The 19598-nt window shown below is 42.1% G+C and overlaps 2 protein-coding genes across 3 annotated transcripts; both read left to right on the top strand.

Moving 5' to 3' along the window:
- The first annotated feature begins 337 nt into the window (after nucleotides 1–337).
- On the top strand, nucleotides 338–4759 carry LOC109890183 (src-like-adapter 2). The gene is made up of 8 exons (XM_020482162.2): nucleotides 338–479; nucleotides 639–758; nucleotides 887–986; nucleotides 1938–2024; nucleotides 2334–2437; nucleotides 2607–2759; nucleotides 2912–3041; nucleotides 3246–4759. Exons 2-8 carry the CDS (start codon nucleotides 686–688, stop codon nucleotides 3379–3381), a joined length of 783 nt encoding a protein of 260 aa, XP_020337751.1. The 5' UTR covers nucleotides 338–479; nucleotides 639–685; the 3' UTR covers nucleotides 3382–4759.
- Nucleotides 4760–4948: 189 nt separating this feature from the next.
- LOC109890963 (short transient receptor potential channel 4-associated protein-like) lies at nucleotides 4949–18912 on the top strand. 2 transcript variants are annotated; one of them, XM_020483150.2, is made up of 17 exons: nucleotides 4949–5128; nucleotides 7510–7638; nucleotides 7760–7876; nucleotides 8065–8122; nucleotides 8224–8279; nucleotides 8393–8521; nucleotides 8683–8884; nucleotides 9129–9317; nucleotides 9551–9693; nucleotides 9807–9938; nucleotides 10083–10141; nucleotides 10229–10330; nucleotides 10606–10921; nucleotides 11121–11232; nucleotides 11390–11502; nucleotides 11650–11856; nucleotides 16110–18912. In XM_020483150.2, exons 1-17 carry the CDS (start codon nucleotides 5009–5011, stop codon nucleotides 16245–16247), a joined length of 2322 nt encoding a protein of 773 aa, XP_020338739.1. In that variant the 5' UTR covers nucleotides 4949–5008; the 3' UTR covers nucleotides 16248–18912. The 2 variants fall into 2 exon arrangements, 1 of the variants encoding a protein (XP_020338739.1); XR_004210011.1 differs by having other exon boundaries at nucleotides 4954–5128; nucleotides 11650–12328.
- Nucleotides 18913–19598: the final 686 nt, after the last annotated feature.

The raw sequence follows: 19598 nt of genomic DNA, 5'->3' as shown, positions 1-19598 counted from the left end.
TCATCATGGGGTATTGTGTGTAGATTGATGAGGGATTTAAAAATAAATAAATAAATAAATAAGAATAAGGCTGTAACCTAGCCTAATGTGGGAAAAGTCAAGGGTTCTGAATACTTTCCGAAGGCACTGTATTTAGTAGGCCTATACTAAATACATGCTGATTGCTACAATCCTGGAAAAAAAGTAGTTTGTAATTTTAAGGAGAATATTGATCTTGTGTTTTTTGTGCACCTATGCAGAAATAAAATGTTATTGACATATCAAATGTCAACCCTCCATACGCACACCCACACATTGCTTTGTGTCAGGAGGATGTCAGAGCCTTTGGCGTCACAGGAAGCTACTAGAGACATAAAAACCAGTCCTCATCCAGTGAGCCTCTGTCTTGTTTCTATCTACCCTTTGGCCACATCTGCGTAAATGGAGTAGTCGCCTTGAGCAACAGAGCAGAGGAGTGAGACGTATTCTCTTTCAATAAGGTGAGCAAGTTTTCAGTTTTTTATATTTTTTAATGGAAACTTCAGGTTGAGGAAATGATGGTTTCTGGTTGTGGTTATTTCTCTTCCTGTGTCATCTTGTTTTAGCTTGACATATGACAAGAGAAGATAAATGACACTACACTTCTTTCTGTCTCTCAGCCTACAGAGCCATACAGACATATACTGTAGCTAGAGAACAGCTGGTCATGGGGAATTGCCCTGTCAAAATTCGATCCAGTATGCCAACCCTTGAGAATCCAACTGAACCTGCAATGTCAGGTAATACTAAACGCCCAGCTTCCTCCATAGGTCTTCTGAATTCTTGAATTTTGTTAACCTAATCTGAATTCATCAACCAGCCAGCGTGAATGCTGATTGCAACTATTAAAACCATTCTTCCTTTTTAGACAATAACAGGCCCATGGTGGTGTCCCTTTATGACTTCCCCTCCCAAGATCCCTTGGAATCCAGCATCCGCATGGGGGAGAGGCTCACTGTGTTATCAGAGTAAGTGGCATACACGCATGGAGCTGTACATATACAGTGGTGTCTGAAATGATTGACACCCTTGATAAAGATGAGTAAAAATGACTGCATCAAATAAAGTATTCAAATAAGGATTGATATTTTATGCAACAAAAAAATTGAAATTATATTATTTTAGAATAATACAATTGCTCAGAGTGGGTTCTGTTTGTGTCGAAATGAGAATGCATAAGCAGAAAATAGCCCCGTACCTACTGTGAAATATGGTGGTGGATCTTTAATGTTATGAGGCTATTTTGCTTCCACTGGTCCTGGGGACCTTGTTAAGGTCAACGGCATCATGAACTTTACCCAGTACATTTTAGCCCGAACCCTGGTTGCATCTGCCAGGAGGCTGATACTGCAAGTGGGTCTTCCAGCAAAACAATAGCCCCAAAAATACATGAAAATCCACAAAGAATGTGTTAATTGGCCACAAAATCAACATTTTCCAATGGCCATCTCAGTCTCTGGACTTGAAACCCATTGAAAACCCGTGGTTTGAATTGAAGAGATTTGAATTGAAGAGGGCATTCCATAAACACAGATTAAGGATATCAAGAATCTGGAAAGATTCTGTATGGAGGAATGGTCCAAAATTGCTTCCAATGTGTTCTCCTGCTCATAAAATATTTTAGAAAAGGTCTCAGTACTGTTATCCTCTAAAGGTATTAAAAACAGGGGTGTCAATCATTTTTAACCCTACCTTTTTGAGAAAATGATGTATTACTTGTTGAACAAGAGCAATTGTATTAGTATAAAATAATATAATTTCCCAACTTTTTGGAGTATACAATATAGCTCAGTATTTATTTATTTTATACAGTCCTTTTTGGTCATCTTTATCAATGACGTCAATCATTTCTGACCCTACTGTATGTGGTAGTTTGTGATAGTTTAGTTGAATGCACTGACTGACCTCTTTATTTGCAGTGATGGGGATTTTTGGATGGTGCGATCCACAACAACAGGCAATGAGAGTTACATCCCCAGCCACTACACTGCCAAAGTAATAAACAGGTAAGATACCTACTACTTATTCTCAAGTTTTACTTCTGACTGTCACAGCTGTTTACACATCAGTGAATGTCATTAGAGGGTGGGAATTGGAATGCGTCAATTTGAAAGAGCAATACTGTAGATGTTCTCTCGCTCTGAATGACATCATCAATGTCCTAATTATGTCACTCCTCCCCCAGTGGGGGATGATGGCACCAGTAGTTCCAGTGGAGTTTCCTCGCAGGGTGGAGAGGATTGAAAAATATAATGTACTATCTTATTTGTCTTCTGATAGTGAATATTTGATATTTCTCATCCATCTTTAATCAGGTGGCAGTATAATGGCATCAGCAGGTTAAATGCAGAGGAGCTGCTGTTGATGCCACACAATTACACAGGGGCTTTCCTGATACGACAGAGTCAGACAAACACAGGTGAGTCCATGTTCATGGCTTAGGGCTCGTTTAATTAAATTCATTTTACTGAATGTTATGTCAAGTTTTTTTTTTTTAAGTTTGCTATAAGCACAACAACTAGCCTAGGACTTGTGCACTGTTTCATTGCTGTGGCGTGACAAGAGTCTTGTGTTACTTTTGGTCACAGACACCTATTCGCTCTCGGTCCTTGGGAGGACCGACTCCTCGTACATGGGCACAGTGAAACACTACCGCATCCGTCGCCTCCAAAACGGCTGGTTCTACATCTCCCCCAGCCTCACCTTCTACACCCTGGGCCAATTGGTGGAACACTACTCTGGTGGGTACAAGCCCATCGACGGGCTCAAATGCATTATTATTACAGCACAGTTCTTACTCTGGTATGCAAAGAGAGTGGACAGTATGGTACTACTGTAATGTGTTGTTTGGGTAGAGAATGTTCTAAACATTTGGAAACATGTCTATCCACAGAGTCAGCAGATGGGTTGTGCTGTTTACTGAGGGAGCCTTGCATCATCCAAGGCTCAAACAATACTACTATGACTAGACCGTACCCCAAAGCTATCAGGAGGCCCACCCTCAACTGGAAGGACGTAGACAGGTGGGGCACATTCCTAAGTCCTCCATCTACCATATTTTGTGTCCCAAGTGACCTACACACTACTTATTTGACTATTTGTCAATATGATATGATGTGTCATGCTATATCTATGCAATTAACTGCATTGTAATTCACATTGTAAGATGATGCATATACTGGTGGTAGGTATATCACATTCCCTGTGCCTGCCTCTTGTCTTCCCAGCTCATTGATCTTCAGTAAGGGCAGAGTGGATTCAGAGGACTCGCTGGTGAGCAAGGGGCTGAGGGAGGCCATGAGCTCATACCTCTACATGACAGAGGCCAGCTGCCAGGACTGTGGCAAACACTGGGATACCTGATGAGAGGGAAGACTGAGAGTAAAATAATAATACATAATACTGTCTGGTCTGCCGCTGCCCCGGCCCAACGGTACTAGGCCAGAAAGGGTGACCTAAACAAAAGCATAGAGGAAGTTAAAAAGTAGTAAGCCTACCATTTACAACCACAATGAAAAAAATGAGCACAATTCATGTCTTGATGGTAAAATGTGGGTTTGGGTTCAGGTAGCCACAAGGAGCCGTGTTACTTGGCACTTCTAATGCTACTGGTTCTTCTTCTCAAGAGCATATTTCACAAGGTGAAACCTATGATTTATATATATATCTACACTAGATGACTGACAGGGGGTGCATCTCCATCTTGTCACTCCCCCACCCTTGCAAAAAATATTTTGGAAGTTATAGAAATGCATGTATTAATGTCTACATTCATTTTTGCCATATTTATTCTATTACGGACACCTTAATGCATACTATTAAATTGTATGATGTGAGCTAAACATTAACATTTAAAATACAAATATATATAAATACATACTTTCTTAAAGTATAACTTGTTGAAAGTACTAATGTTACTGTCCCCACTACAACAACAAACACTTAAATATGTGTAATTGTGTCTTTGAAATATTTAATTGAAATACTGTAGAATTCCATTCATTCCTATGGAGCAGGGTTTTTCAAACTCGGTTTTAGTTTTTTCCCGTCACTACACAGCTGATTAAAAACCCAAAGCTTGATGATGAGTTGGTTATTTGAATCAGCTGTCTAGTGCTAGGGGGAAAAATTTAAAAAGCTTCACCCAGGGCGGGTCCAAGACCGAGTTTGGGAAACGGCTCCTTCTGGGGAGTGACAATATGGCCGACCAGTTGCTTTAAAGGCTCTTATTGGCCAATACATAGTATCAGCAATCCAGGGTTTATATACATTGGATGGAACTCAGAGGTCTTATGATGTGAGGAGCACTTCCTTTCAGCTTATGGAAGGTTTCATACTGATGGTCCTCACAGAAACACCTATGTATTGGTCTATTTTGAATCAAAGAAGGAAGATCACTGAAATACAATAATGTTGTATCTGGACTAAAGGGAGAACCCATTTGTAGTTTCATATGCAATCTGTTTGTATGAATGAATTGCCATGTCTGAGTAAAGAACGTCACGCTGCTTGCATAACAAGAATCAATTCCTCCTGATTCGGCCCATACCTGGCGCGAACTCGGGACTTCTGCCTTGCTAGCACACGTGACCACCCTCCTGAAGCATCTTTCCACTCGACGCCATGCGAAAACTAGCTAGCGCAAATGAAGACACTTAAGGCTGAGGAGTACTAACTCAGACGTTTTTACCAGAATGTGGCTGTGGGTGAGAATGAGTAATAAATAAATAGTTCTGAGTGACTGTTTTGTTTCATTGGTTTCTTATCATGGCCAACTTCTTAATTATAAAAACAAGATCGTCAAAACATACAAGACAATGGATGCTGTAGTTTTCTCACATCTGGCCCACAAAGAGAAAGCATCTCATGTCAAGACCATTTTCAAGTCCTACCACTAGATACCGCTAGATACATGGGAATATTTTGTATCAACCATAGCTCGCTAAATCCACAGAACTTCCTGCTTAGAACTGTTCAGGAAAAAGAAATAATGGCGACGTTTCTGGGGTCTGAGTCCCCTTGGACTGGAGGAAAACGAAGCAGTCGCAATATCATTTCAAAAATCACACACAGTCAGATCGCAGGCCAGGGTTTCAGCAGAGGGACACAGGTAAGACAACTTGTGCGATGTATCAGCAATGAAGGTATTTGAAAAGGGGGAGGACGACTCAAGCCTGGCTGGGATTGCGTTTGGTAACCCTGCTGAGAGCTAGCTAACGTTAGCATATATTGGGAAACTAGCTAGCTGTTTATCAGACTTTCTGGTTAGTTGGCTAACATCAGCTGTCTATGCTACAAAATAATGTGATCATTTCGCTAAATGACTAAATACACCCGCAAGTTAGCTACTTACAATAAAATGACAGCCGAAACCTTGATGTAGCCTGCACTTGTTAGCTCTTTTGTTGATTAAGATTTTTTTTTAAGTGTTGCTAGTATATTTACGCTAACCTTTTTTTTTTAGCTAACCTAAGTAGATAGCCATCTTTGGTAGTATCGTATGTGTCTGTTCCCATCCATGACGTTACATACAATTGGTATATGTAGTTAGTTGTATTACTCAATGTTGTTATATTAGCGAGCTACCTAACATTTGATGACTTTGCGAAACGGAAAGAGTGCGCCACTGCTGCTAGCTCGCTTGCAGCTTAGTTTGGCTATCAGTTAGCTACGGCTAACTAGCTGGGTTTTAGGTTTTGACAGGATGTGTTTTTCATCTGCTAGATAGAACTAACTTGGAACAACACGCGTGATTACGTAACGTTAACGCTACTTTCGTTTCCATAAATGGGAGCCGCCCATCTGTGCTTGGGCACGGCTCAGTCATTATTCTGCCAACAGGTATTTTACCTAACTAGCTACTTGTTTTTGCTCATGTGAGCCTCTCATTACTAGCCAGATAAATAAACCTTACAGGGTCAAAAACCTTTCTCTTTTCATGCACTGTTGAAAAATCTACGGCACCTTTTTTTTTTGCTAATAATCTTGTGGAAATGGTCAGTGGTGGAAAAAGTACCCAATGTTTATACTCGAGTAAAGGTAAAGATACCTTAAAAGAAAATCACTCAAGTAAAAGTCATCCCAGTAAAATACTACTTGAGTAAAAGTCTAACAGTATTTGGTTTTAAATGTACTTAAGTATCAAAGGTCAAAGTATAAATAATTTTAAATGTCTTATATTGAGTAAACCAGACGACACGTTTATTTTATTTAATTCACGGATAGCCAGGGACACAGTTCAACACTCAGACACAATTTACAAACGATGAATTTGTGTTTAGTGAGTCCGCCAGATCAGAGGCAGTAGGAATGACCAGTGATGTTCTCTTGATAAGTGTGTGAACTAGACTGTTCAGCTAAGCATTCAAAATGTAACTAGTACTTTTGGCTGTCAGGGAAAATGTATGGAGTAAAAAGTACATTATTTTCTTTAGGAATGTAGTGGAGTAAAAGTTGTCAAAAATATAAATAGTAAAGTACAGATACCCCAAAAAACGACTTAGTAAGTATTTTTACTCAAGTACTTTACACCACTGGAAATGATACATTATGCACTCATTCATGTGTGTATACAAATGGCTGCAGTAGACTAGATGGTGGTGATTTTAAAACAAACCTTTTGAATTATACATTTAACATGAAGAGCTACCTTGTGCATGCTGAGGATGTCTATCCTAGAATTACCCTCTGACTCCCTGCCCTTCTTCTTCTATGGAGATCATGGCAGTCCGCAAACAAATGTTTACAGTGCATGCCACCACCTACTGTGCTGGAAAGTTTGTACGCTCAATCATGAGCTGCCCAATTCTGTACTACCATGAAAATAAAATCCAAAACCAAATAAATCCCTACTAACTATTAGTATAGTAACCTTACCAATAATAGCTATGAAGTCAACTCATAAGCGCAACATTTCTGAACATGCAATGGGGACAGGACAAATTCTCTGATATTGAAACTAAGGAATCCTGTGTACTTTTCAAGGCAACCTCAGACCTCAGCAGCACTGATAAGCTTTTACTTCTTTTCCTCATTTCATTCTTGTGAAATGTGGCCTGCTTAACTCACTGCCAACTTGCCGTTAAAGAATAGAAAAGGCCTATGTGTTGCTCCACCGATTCCAATATAAAGTCTCAAATGGCAGTTTGAGCCACATTCCTCTCAACGTTTCAGTAATAATTGAGTTTTGAGAACTGAAAGTTATATTGTGCTCCATTTGTGAGGAGCATTTGTGCATGATTTGGAATGACTTCTGACTTAACTGGTGCCAGAAGATGGTCTCTGCAACTGGAATTTGGAGGGGATGCGATTATTTTTGCACTAACATCTAAGACCTAGGCTTTTGTTAAATCTGTCTCCGGTTGTGTGGGTGTGCTGAGGGTAGGGTAAAAGGATCAACTGTCAGTGTTCTTGTGACACGGGAACATACTGGAGACATTTTCTAAGCTCTCGCATATTTCCTGTATTCACCACTCATTCGTTGTGTTCCAGCTCCCAGAGGCTCTGCTCCAGGAGAGAGATAAGAGGGCCAAATGGCACGGCATCCCTGAGCTGCTGCAGAAGCTCCATGAGAGCAGCCATCCTAACAGTGACCTCTCCCACACACACAGTGTACTAAAGGTACCCAGATAATATATACACCACAACATCAACTAAGCTCAGTCTCCTAGGCTATAGGAGCCGACTGAATGTGTATAGTTTACTCAAAGATGAAGGCCTAATTATCTGTTATTTTTAACAGGAACTATCATCCCTACTTTCCATGGAGGCAATGTCTTTTGTCACAGAAGACAGGAAGAGTGCTCAAGAATCCACCTTTCCCAACACATACACCTTTGACCTCTTTGGTGGAGTTGATGTATGTTTACATACTGTTTATTATGCTCTTGTTACTAGTGTGTTCTATGCTGTGATGGAAAGTAATCAATGACCAGTTTGAATGTCTTGAATCAGCCATGTCACCTCCTACTGCAGTGTATCAGTGCCTTCTGGGATACTATCAGGCGACGTTTGTTCATTGCATTCATTTTTTCCATCCCTTCGAAGCTGCTGGTAGAGATCTTGATGAGGCCTACACTCACTATGCAGAAGAAGAAACCTCAAAGTAAGCAGTAACACTTAGGTCTGATATAATTTCTCTCTGAAGACTGCACTTTTGACATAAGGGACCGTTGTTATTCATGTCTGTGTCTCTTGTCCCTGCAGTGAATGATGACTTAGTCAAGGACTGCCTCAGTGTTCTTTATAACTGCTGTATATGTGTAAGTACCCTCTTTGCAGGCCATCACTTCATACGCAAAAAAAAAGTTGTCATGTCTGCTTTTTCCTCTTTAGACATTCATTAATCGTCAAATCTCTCCCCACATTTTCTCAGACGGAAGGGGTTACAAAGAGCCTTGCAGCCAGAGACGACTTTGTCCTGTTTCTCTTCACCTTGATGACGAACAAGAAGACGTTTCTACAGACTGCCACTTTAATCGAGGATATTCTCGGCGTCAAGAAGGTCAGAGCAACTTCACGGCAAAGTCTTCATATTATTTTAATTTATACTAATATTGTTCACACAGAGTATGAGCGTTTGCTCTAGGTAGAGATTTGGTGTCCATGATCATGTTGTGCCGATGGTGATCCATTTGTTTGGTCCTGGTCTTCTCTCTGCCCCAGGACATGATCCAGTTGGAGGGGATTCCTAACCTGTCTGGTCTGGTCCAGAGCTTCGACCAGCAGCAGCTGGCTAACTTCTGCCGCATCCTCTCTGTCACCATCTCAGAACCCGACGTGAGAAATGATGACAAACACACCCTGCTGGCCAAGAATGCACAGCAGAAACGCAACGCAAGCCCCTCACGTGCAGAGGTCAATCAAGGTAGGACAGGGATACGGGAACACACTGGAGAGATTAGATTGTATTCTCACTATTTAGCTCAATTACCCTTTCTTTGGGGTCTCATTAAAGTATTGGTTTGATTCGTCTGTTCATTTGTAGTACTCATTTAAATTCGATACCCTTATTCTGTCCAAAAGTTTTCCCATCGGTGCTCAACCGAAAACTATTGTAGAGTAACGTTACATGATCAATGAATGAGCGCACCCTGCCTCCCTGTTCCCAGTTACCCTCCTGAACATCCCGGGCTTCATCGAGCGCCTGTGTAAGCTGGCCACCAGGAAGGTGTCTGAGGCCACCGGGGCGTCGAACTTCCTGCAGGAGCTGGAGGACTGGTACACGTGGCTGGACAACGCCTTGGTGCTGGACGCCCTCATGCAGATGGCCACGGAGGAAGCTGAGCACAGCAGCACAGGTCAGCATCCTCTCTGCTCCTGCTCTGTACCACTGCCTTAAACACCAGTTATCACTTAAAAGGTCTAACATTAGATGCACCATTCTGCCTGTGAAATGTTTATTTATTGTACTATACAGAAATATCCTGGACATCTCGGTTGTCACCTACCCTTGTACCTCTGTACTTATCTATAAACATTTCTTCTCATTTTAATAAAAATAAAAAAACCTCCTGTTGTGTCTCCTCCACAGAGTCATCAGATGAGAGTTCGATGGCCACCAGCCCTCTGAGGCACCGTCTGCCCCAGTCCATGAAGATTGTCCATGAGATCATGTACAAGGTGGAGGTGCTCTACGTGCTCTGTGTGCTGCTAATGGGCCGTCAGAGGAACCAGGTGAGGGACTGGGGGACAGAGCAGACGCCTCACCTAATACAGGACACGGGTTCTCCGGTGTAGGCACTCCTGTGCTCTTGCGTGTATTTGACCACCTGATCTGTCTTCCTCAGGTACACAAGATGTTAGCAGAGTTCCGTCTGATCCCAGGTCTCAACAACCTCTTTGACAAGCTGATCTGGAGGAAGTACACCTCGTCCGATCACGTGGTGCATGGCCAGAACGAGAACTGTGACTGCAGTCCTGTAAGCAGTGCACTCGTCTCTCACTGAGCTGTCCCTGGACATGATCGGTGGCTTTTTCTAGGATTCTCACTCTGGGTAACATATTACCATTGCTGTGTTATAACATTTGCAATATCAATCACGCTGATTCTGTCCTTCCCTTAGGAAATATCCTTCAAGATCCAGTTTCTGAGGCTTCTCCAGAGCTTCAGTGACCACCACGAGTAAGTAACCTTCAAACAGTCTGTTTGACCGAAAGTTCCCCCGTTAGCTTCACTTGAGTTTAACAAACAACATTTTCTTTATTTCAGGAACAAGTACCTTCTTCTGAACAGTCAGGAGCTGAACGAGCTGAGTGCCATTTCTCTGAAGGCCAACATACCGGAGGTGGAGGCCTTAGTCAATACAGACAGGTATGCATCCTAAATGTAAAATGTATTTAACTAGGCAAGTCAGTTAAGAACAAATACCCCGGCCAAACCCAGACGACGCTGGGCCAATTGTGTGCCGCCCTATGGGACTCCCAATCACGGCCGGGACTCCTTTTTGACTCCACCCTCAATACGTCACACTACAGAGACATCATGTTCTCTGAAACCTCAAATGCAATACCATATTGTGTGTCCGAAATCTGTTGTGAGTGATTCACACACTAATGCACTCTCCCTGTCTCCTTGTGCTCCTGCAGGAGTCTAGTGTGCGATGGGAAGAAGGGACTCCTCACACGTCTGCTCGCCGTCATGAAGAGGGAGCCTCCAGACTCCTCCTTTAGGTTCTGGCAGGCCAGGGCGGTGGAGAGTTTCCTCCGTGGAGCCACCTCTTATGCGGACCAGATGTTTCTGCTGAAGAGGGGGCTGCTAGAACACATCCTGTTCTGCATCATAGACAGTGGCTGTAAGTCCAGAGATGTCCTGCAGAGCTACTTTGACCTGCTGGGGGAACTCATGAAGTTCAACATCGACGCCTTCAAGAGGTTCAACAAATATGTCAGCACAGACGACAAGGTGAAACCCTTAGCGAGTAGCAACCCCCCCCAATGTGGGAAGAATCTGTTAGTCCTTTCAATCGTCCCAGAAAATACATGAAATAATGCAATATCGATTCTTATAGTCATATATAAGTAATCTCAATGTACCCAAGTTTTTGCGATGTGTGTGTTCTATAATGCTGTGTGTCCCATTCCTCTGTTCGGCTCGGCTGCAGTTCCAGACCTTCATGACCCAGATCAACAGTTCCCTGGTGGACTCCAACATGCTGGTGCGCTGCATCGTCCTGTCCCTCGACCGCTTCGAGAGCCAGACAGAGGATGTGAAAGGTAAGCCGCACTGTCTAATCCCATAGTAAGTGAATGGAACGATGAGAGAGGGTCACATGTAGTATCTTAAGCTGCCAATGCTGGAATGAATTCAAGCTTTGAGTGCATTATAATGGTGCTGTTCCTGATGTAATTGTTGCTGGCTGTGGTCCTGCAGTGGTGGAGGTGCTGTCTGAATGCTGTCTGCTGTCCTACATGGCCCGGGTGGAGAACAGGCTGTCCTTCCTCTTCAGGCTGGTCAATGTCATCAACGTGCAGACTCTCACACAGGTCTCTCTAACACCAGACAAACCCACACCTCTGTACCTCTTTCAGGATAAGAGGAATGTGTCCTCAGTTTGTTAGGCTTTGAGGTTGTTGTTCTCCAACATCTGGCGCTGACATGTCCCCCTCTCCCCTGCCCATCCCCTTGCCCAGGAGAATGTGAGCTGTCTGAACACCAGCCTGGTGGTCCTGATGCTGGCCAGGAGGCGGGGTAAACTTCCCTTCTACCTCAACACATTGAGAGAGAAGGAGTATGCAGAGAAATATCCTGGCTGCCTGCTAAACAACTTCCACAACCTGCTGCGCTTCTGGCAGCGCCACTACCTCAACAAGGACAAGGACAGCACCTGTCTGGAGAACGTGAGTGTCCTCGCCCTGCTCTGTCCCAAACAAGGGAAAACCAGATTTATTTTCTTCAAAATATATTATGCAGGGATGCAAACTTGGCGCTTCTTGGCGATATTCACAGTTTTGATCTCAAAATAGGTCATTCACATGAATTGTGTCGATCCATAAAAACAAAAGTATGTCTGGCAAAGTACGCAGAGTGTGTCACCCATTGAGCTATAAAAGAGAGGTGTGAACAGAATCTCAATTGCACACTCCTTGCGTCCTCTCTCCTCACCTCCTTCTCAAAACCCATTGGAGGAGAAGGTCAGAGGGGAGGGACCTCTGGCTTTCACATCCATTGGGGTTTGAGGAGCGAGAAGTATGCAATTGAGGTTCTCCCCACTGTGTGCTCACTAACGTTACCTTCTCTGGCGGCTGAGTCATCATCCACTCCACACAACAAACTTTGTTCCTGACTGGGAAATTTGGAATGCAACTTGAGGTAAGCAACCTGTGTTCGAAATAATGCTGCGGTTATATTTGATACATGCAACTATAATTTGCTTATGTTTAGGGCTGTGGCGGTCACAAAATTTTGTCAGCCAGTGATTGTCAACTGTCTCATGATAATTAACCGTTAATTAACATAAACACATTTAGCATCTCCTGGCTTCAACACATAGCCTACAAGCCACTGATGCAGACCTTTGGAACATCTACATTTTAAAAAGTCTAATAAATCCATGTAATATAGCCTACACCTTCACAATAAATCTATCATTTATTTTAGACAGTTCTAAAGAAACATGATATGAAGAAAATGTAATCTATTTCAGAATAACAGAATAGCATACTTGAGTTATCCTGATCTGGCTATGCCATATGGCTGTTGGCTACACTAGTTCATTTAGCAGACAAGATTTTCTTTGAATTCCCGTGGCATTATTTTTCTAGTATGAAGAATACAATTGAACAAAGCTGAATAAAATAGAAAGGATATTTTCACCAAACAATTTGAGGGAGTGCACACATACGGCTATTCTGTGTTGAGCGGTTAAGAAAGAAATAGGTATTCCTATATGCTTAGTTTAGAGTTATTAATGTAACTTTAGTTGTTCTACAAACGTTGGGCTATATGTTTTGATTTTTAATACATTGTAAGGCTGCATGATGCGACTCTAACGATGATTTGAAAAAGTTGCTTGAAAGGCATGAGCTCTGCTTTGTTTTTTTTGCACGGACTGTACACAATACATCAGTCTCTTATTCACAATTTGACAAGCATATGATGATACCTCAAATTTCCCGGTGGCAACCCCTTTGTGTGGCTGTAATGCACCCTAAAAAAATGCGTGGATCCTTATCCAATTCCAAGGTGCATAATGAAGAACTGTCCACATTTACATTTCGTCATCCAACCAGATGAGTTGGCCTAACGAACAGCAAAAGCACTAGCCTATGTAAATCTACTATCAAAAGCCGACCTATTCTGTGCGTGAAATAAATATTCCAAACATAGTCTGGGACAGTTGTGGGATGCAATGGATCCCAAATTAATATAACCACTAGAATCCCTAAACTGTTTTATGCAACGAGGCTGACCCAACAGTTCAGAACATTTAGATGATAAAAATGTTGATAAACTATTGGGCTATATCTTCCCATTATAAGTGCAGTAATGCACACACAGCAGTAAGCGGGAATGTTCCATTAGCGGGAAAACACCATTATCAAAAATTACCGTAAATGTGATTATGCATATAATGCTTTTATTATAAAGGTGCATTTTTATGGTGAAAATGATCTTCCCCAAACTTGAAACTCACACGCCAGTTAGGCTCTTACAACCCTTGTAAAGAGGATTAATGTGCTTAATTTTAAGAAGTTATTTGGACACTTTAGTTGTGATACAAACCTTATTAGAACATATATAGGCCTATGGGCTAGGCTACATGAGGTGTGCGACTATGATTTGAAAAAGTTGCAAAAAAGGCACTGTTTCTTGCCTTACGCTTGGGCATTATGATAAGTGATAATATAGAATTCACATGTGATAGGCTGGTATTGTCACCCATCAGACTATTCTTGATTTAATTTTGTCTTTACATATACAAAATAATATATGTGTGAAATTTGTTTTGATTTAGATTTAGCATTTATCATGCACCTGTCAAAAAAGTTTGGGGAAAAAATATATCTATTCACTTAAATTGCGAGGACACTTTTTTTGGAGGACACTTTTCCCCCGTGTTTTATTTTCATGCCAGTCAGGTAGGCTATACTCCTGTTGTAAAGAGAAGCAATGTACTTAATATTAGGAAAGTTAAAAAATATATATATAGTAGGCCTAGCCTATAGAAAGCTGATGGGATCCTCCTATATTTAATAGAGCCAATTACTGTTTTCTCACGCAATTGCATGGCCTATTGAAATGTTGCGCAACATGAGATCATGGGCTCTCATGAAGTGTTTGATTAGATTTTCGATTATATTTGCATCGATGTCAGAGTGATTAGAGGGACAATAGAGTGCAGAGTACCAGGCAGTTACGAAATTTGTTAGGCTACTAATGACCATCAGCAGCATCAGAACTTGGAAAACCCTAATTACCGTGACTAAATGGCCACGTGGAATTTGACTGCCTTCGTGACTCGTAACCGCCGGGGTGGCGGTGATACGATTACCACAAAGCCGTACTTATGTTTCAATAGCGCAAATTATTACACACTAAGTTATTAACGTTTGCTAGCGAACTACTTTAGCATCTAAGCTGACAAGCTAAAATAGAATATCAGAGTTCAGAGTGTGATGTCATATATGTCAAATCAGATCGCTTCATCCAATATCACGTGTGACAGCTGTGCGCAGCCAGTCACATCCCCTAACCAGCCATTAGTCTACTCAGCTGCTTCTCTCCAGACCCGGCGCCAGGATAAAGTGACTACGGGGGCAGTTGACATTTTTGGGGGTTCGTCAATTCTTTGGGGGGAGTTCTTGCATTGGAATTGTATATTGAGTTCTGCTTATATCACGCTACACCACAATAACCATAAAGTTAAAATGGCGAGACTCTTGAGACCATTGATTGAGTGATTTTGGAAGTGACAGGTTGGCACAAAATCTGTAGCCCATCTCTGCTGCTTATCACACTAAAGCAAGGCTGTTTTGGTAATGAATATAGGCTACAAGATAAATAGGGTAAGCCACCTATTACCGACAGCCTGTGAATGTAGCCATGAACACTGCTGTCTTAATAAATGCTGGAAGTGGTAGCCTAGTTATTCATGCATGCAAACAAAAATGGATAGCAGTTTGGCTCAGTATACTGACAACTGCGAATGCAAACGAATGAATTCAAATAGAACAAAACAGCACTACCAAGTAGGCCTAGTAAACAATATCAGATTGATAAAAGCATGACGCAATCTATATTTAGGCTACTTACATTAACAGTAAACAAATGCAGTAAACAAAAGGCAAGTGATACTACTCCACTGCACGGTTGTAGCTAGGAACACAAGCATTTCACTACACCCGCCCTACCATCTGCTAAATATGTGTATGTCATCAATAAAATTAGATTTGAATGGAGATCCAAATAACCAAAACACAGCCTACTACAGTGAGATGCAGCCCTGCACAGCTGACTTGCCAAATAGGCATATATAGGCCCTCTGCTTCGCTCATGAATTCAGCAACATGTTGTGATATGGAACTATACATTTATCTGGATTAAACTCGACCCACGGCATCAATTAAACGAGGCCAGCCTACCATAAACATGCTTCCAGAGTATTGAGATTGTTCAAATATGTACTTGTTATTCCCTGAAAATATGTAACATTTGTCACTTTTTGGGGGCTTCGGCAGTTTGCGTCCCTGTTATGAGCTCACCCGATCTAGTTGTAGTCCGTAGACTGGCTGGCCTGTCATTTAACTAGCCTTTGACTAAACTTTAAATTCAAATCATGCAAGGTTTAGTGAGGGGTCATTTAGTCAGAGACTAGTTCAATGGCACGGAGCTGGGTGTGTTTCGGAAGACGCGGGAGGAGGCCAATCATCAAATCCTATAAATGTGCTTGTGTTTTCATTAGTCGGTGTCCACCACATTTTGTTGGGGTACCGGGCAGGTGCGGCGGTAGTATTTTGTATTTCCTAAGACCGGGGAAAGTGTCACGTTGCGATTTTGCACTACTCCACTTACCATGAATATCCCCTTCTCCTCTTTGGGTAAAAAGGGGGTGTTTTACAAGTCTTAACCCCCTGTTTCCTCTCTCCCTCAGAGCTCCTGCATCCCCTTTGACTACTGGAAGGAGACAGTGTCAGTGCTGCTGGGCTCAGACAGGACTTCTCTGTGTGCCATAGCCAGCTACATAGACGAGCCCTTCATGGAGCTGGACAGGGACCTGCTGGAGGATTAACCCATACAGGCGGGTTTGGGTGTGGCTGGCCTGGTGGAGGGGGTAGGGGGTTGCTGGGGTATGGACACCTATCATGAGTGATGACCATGCCAGAAAGCTAGAGCAGGACTGTAACTGTGGCTGGACACAGACTCGTTGCTATGCTGTCTGTAACTAGGCCAGGAGGCCGTTACTGAAGGAGGGGGGGGGGGGGGGTGATTCTACAATCCTGGCCATCTTCACTCCTCGCTCCATTCTCTTCGGAGGAGAAGGGGCGAGACTGCACCTGTTTGTCTGTCCATTACCAGACCCTACAGTAGAGAGATACATTTCTTGGACCTTGAAATACTCCTATGTTGGTGGTTTGCTTTAGGTGAAATCAAATAGCCTTTTATATATTACATAAATATATTGAAAAATCTATACATACGATGCAACAAATTAGATAGGATGTATCTATCTATCCATCTAACACAGAAAATGGTTTGTTTTCACTGTGGGGGACTTGTTATAAGAGGGGAGGCCCAGAGTATGTCTGAAGACTAGTCCCCCCTGTGTCTCCTCTAGCCCACATGGCTCTCTTAGAGAAGGGAAGTGTTGACTCCATGTCTGTGAGCCTAAGAGGGTTGCTCATGACTGGATGCAGAGGTGGCATCAGTCTTGTCCAGTGGTCTTTTGAATGAATGGCTTCGTCTCTGATCTATATGTGTATGTAGGGCTCTCTCTCTTAGGTGAATCTAGTCGACTGGTACTTGTAGCTTTACTCAACCCGTCCAGGTAGCTTGTGGATCTGTTAATGGTTGACATTCTATGGGGTCCTATGGTGGATGAGATGGGGCTGGACGGGACCCCCACTCACCTGAAGTCACCAACCCCTTCATGACTTTACCCCAACACAAGGAAACATTTTCCTTTCTGTTTTTCAGACATTGTTTTTGTTTTTCATCTTGTTAAGAGAATAGCTTTTAGTTCTAAATAAAGTGTAGATAAAAGGAAGAAAACATTGCACTGTTTGAATTGTTGTTTTGTTTATTTTGATGACCGGTGTTTTCATTTTGTATCAGACTTTGTATGCATCAAGTGAAAGGGGGTTTGGCAAAATAATTAACTATGCAGGTTCTAGTATTCAATCCCACTCTCTGTCGCCGACAGTTCTCACAACAGTTCCTTAACCCCTTATCCTTGAACCAACAGCCACGCTGTGCTGCGTCACTTGATTGTTCTCTAGTCGTCCACTTAACTCTTGACTGCTCTTATCTTACCATGAGCCTAGACTTCGACAATCTTGATCTGTCTTTGTGATGATTCTGTGCTTGATGTCACCTCTAATGTGATTGGCTGAAGGGGGGAATGGGAGTGGTTACATTGCTATGGCTCCTCTGGCTAGAATGTGCTGATGTTGCCGATGCAGAGTAAGCATTTAGCAAAAAAACTAATCCAAGAAATTGACCAATGATTGAGCTACCTCATTTTTCAACCCAGCAAGCACCAATTGGATCACTCACAGGGTGTATGTCGAAATGGAACTAATCCTGTTAAAACAGTTTTTTTTTTGCTATCATACATTCAGTCATGTGAACGTATAATCTGTTCACCATTTGGTTTGCCCTAACAGTTGTTATTGCTACATAACCACAGGCTTTCCTACGATGTGTGTTCTCGCACCATTTGGTTTCTTTACCTACCTACACTTTACCACTACATAATGTGGATGACTTGTGTTCATGTACATCATGGAAGGAGCCTGCAATGTTCATAGGAGTCCTACCGGTGCAGCACCATTTAGGTCATTCTGTGTTCTTCTAGTGTTTGGAACAGAACTGTTGCCATGAGAACTCTGTGCATGTTCCACGCTCCCCAAAAGTCATGATTGCCTGTGGAATAGCATATTGTCTGTTTTTTTTTTGTTGGCATCTGGTGCAGAGTAGATAACCTACTTTTAAAAAATCTGGTCTTAATTGCTAGATATAACTTTGAAAATCAAACGCAGTACTGTATTTCTATACTATCCATCATTAACAGCCACCCAGATTTTGTACTGTTGAAACATTGTACATACTGTATATTTGGTTTTGTGCAGATTTGCTTCACACTAAGAACTTACATTTCAGAAGCAGCCTATATACATTAAATCCAATACAAAAAAAATATGAAAGTCTGACTTTACATTTTTAGTTGATAATTGGTGCTTAATTATTTGAATTTGATTGTAATTCCTAGTCTCTTACCCTTCTTACATCAGATACATTATTTGATGGAATTGTTACTCTGTTCTTTGGCATATATGCCAAGTTAGTTTCCTTTGTTTGACTGTGTGTGGTATAACCCAGTCACTGTTATCATTGGAGATGAATAATAAAAAGCATATGGTGTGTGTGTATACCTAGAGAAATTAGATCAGCAAAACCTTTATGTTTTCTGAAACATGATCAAATCATTTTTGTATGTTTATATTTTGCTTTGACATTGGATATTGGGGTGGTGATGTTTTAGTGTACATTGGATTCCCCCCCCCCCACACACACACACACACACACACACCACTCCTAATCCTGACTCAATCCACCACAATCCCCCTAAAATTCAATTTCACAACTGTTTTCTTAATCTTATGTTTAATTTAACAGTCTTGTCTGTGAATTTAATACAATGATAATCCTAAATAAATTCTCAACTTTCTTTTTGAGTGTGTGTCCAGTGTATTTTGTCACAGTGGTTTTAAGGATGGGACACCGATAATGATAATGTGTGGTGGGTGCTTATATTTGTCCTCATGAACATCGCCTGTGTGCAGCAGGCAGCCGTCCTCTTTCCTCTGACCACAGAACACTGGGTGTAAATTCTCTTGTAATTTACTGACGATTCCATGCGTTGACCACTGCCATCCATTACTCACTGCATCTCCACGTACCACACTGACTGCCGATAGTAATGTGGGCGGTAGGTAGCCTAGCGGTTACAGCGTTGGGCCAGTAACCGAAAGGTCGCTGGTTTGAGCCGACAATTTTTTTTTTTTTTAACTGTCTGTACCCATGAGCAAAGGCACTTAACCTTAATAGGCACCCTACTACTATGGTGTTTCCCAAACTCAGTACTTGGAACCCCAAGGGGTGCACCTTTTGGTTTTTGCCCTAACACTACACAGCGGATTCAAATGATCAAAGCTTGCTAGTTTGAGAAACCCTGCACTAGGCCCTCCATGGAATGAGTTGACACCGCTGCTGTAAAACAACACCTTTCACTGCACCTATCTGGTGAGACAAATTGTACTATAAGTGTTTTTAGAAGTCTTTATTGGGTCTGTATTGTACTCCCACAGTCACACCACAACTGCTGCAGCTGGCTGGCTGTGATATCTTTGGTTTGGTAGTT

Source organism: Oncorhynchus kisutch, linkage group LG5, assembly GCF_002021735.2.
Source record: "Oncorhynchus kisutch isolate 150728-3 linkage group LG5, Okis_V2, whole genome shotgun sequence".
NCBI lineage: Eukaryota > Metazoa > Chordata > Actinopteri > Salmoniformes > Salmonidae > Oncorhynchus > Oncorhynchus kisutch.
The sequence above is the reverse complement of the archived record's forward strand: the minus strand, read 5'-3'. Positions and strand labels throughout refer to the sequence as shown.

What these genes read in the sequence shown, in the direction of transcription:
- LOC109890183 (XM_020482162.2), top strand. Translation starts at nt 686, where the DNA reads ATGGGGAATTGCCCTGTCAAAATTCGATCCAGTATGCCAACCCTTGAG. An exon ending in AACTGAACCTGCAATGTCAG is followed by an intron (nt 759 to 886) that starts GTAATACTAAAC and finishes CTTCCTTTTTAG; the next exon opens with ACAATAACAGGCCCATGGTG. An exon ending in AGGCTCACTGTGTTATCAGA is followed by an intron (nt 987 to 1,937) that starts GTAAGTGGCATA and finishes CTTTATTTGCAG; the next exon opens with TGATGGGGATTTTTGGATGG.
- LOC109890963 (XM_020483150.2), top strand. Translation starts at nt 5,009, where the DNA reads ATGGCGACGTTTCTGGGGTCTGAGTCCCCTTGGACTGGAGGAAAACGA. An exon ending in TTTATAACTGCTGTATATGT is followed by an intron (nt 8,280 to 8,392) that starts GTAAGTACCCTC and finishes ACATTTTCTCAG; the next exon opens with ACGGAAGGGGTTACAAAGAG. An exon ending in ATGTCAGCACAGACGACAAG is followed by an intron (nt 10,922 to 11,120) that starts GTGAAACCCTTA and finishes GCTCGGCTGCAG; the next exon opens with TTCCAGACCTTCATGACCCA.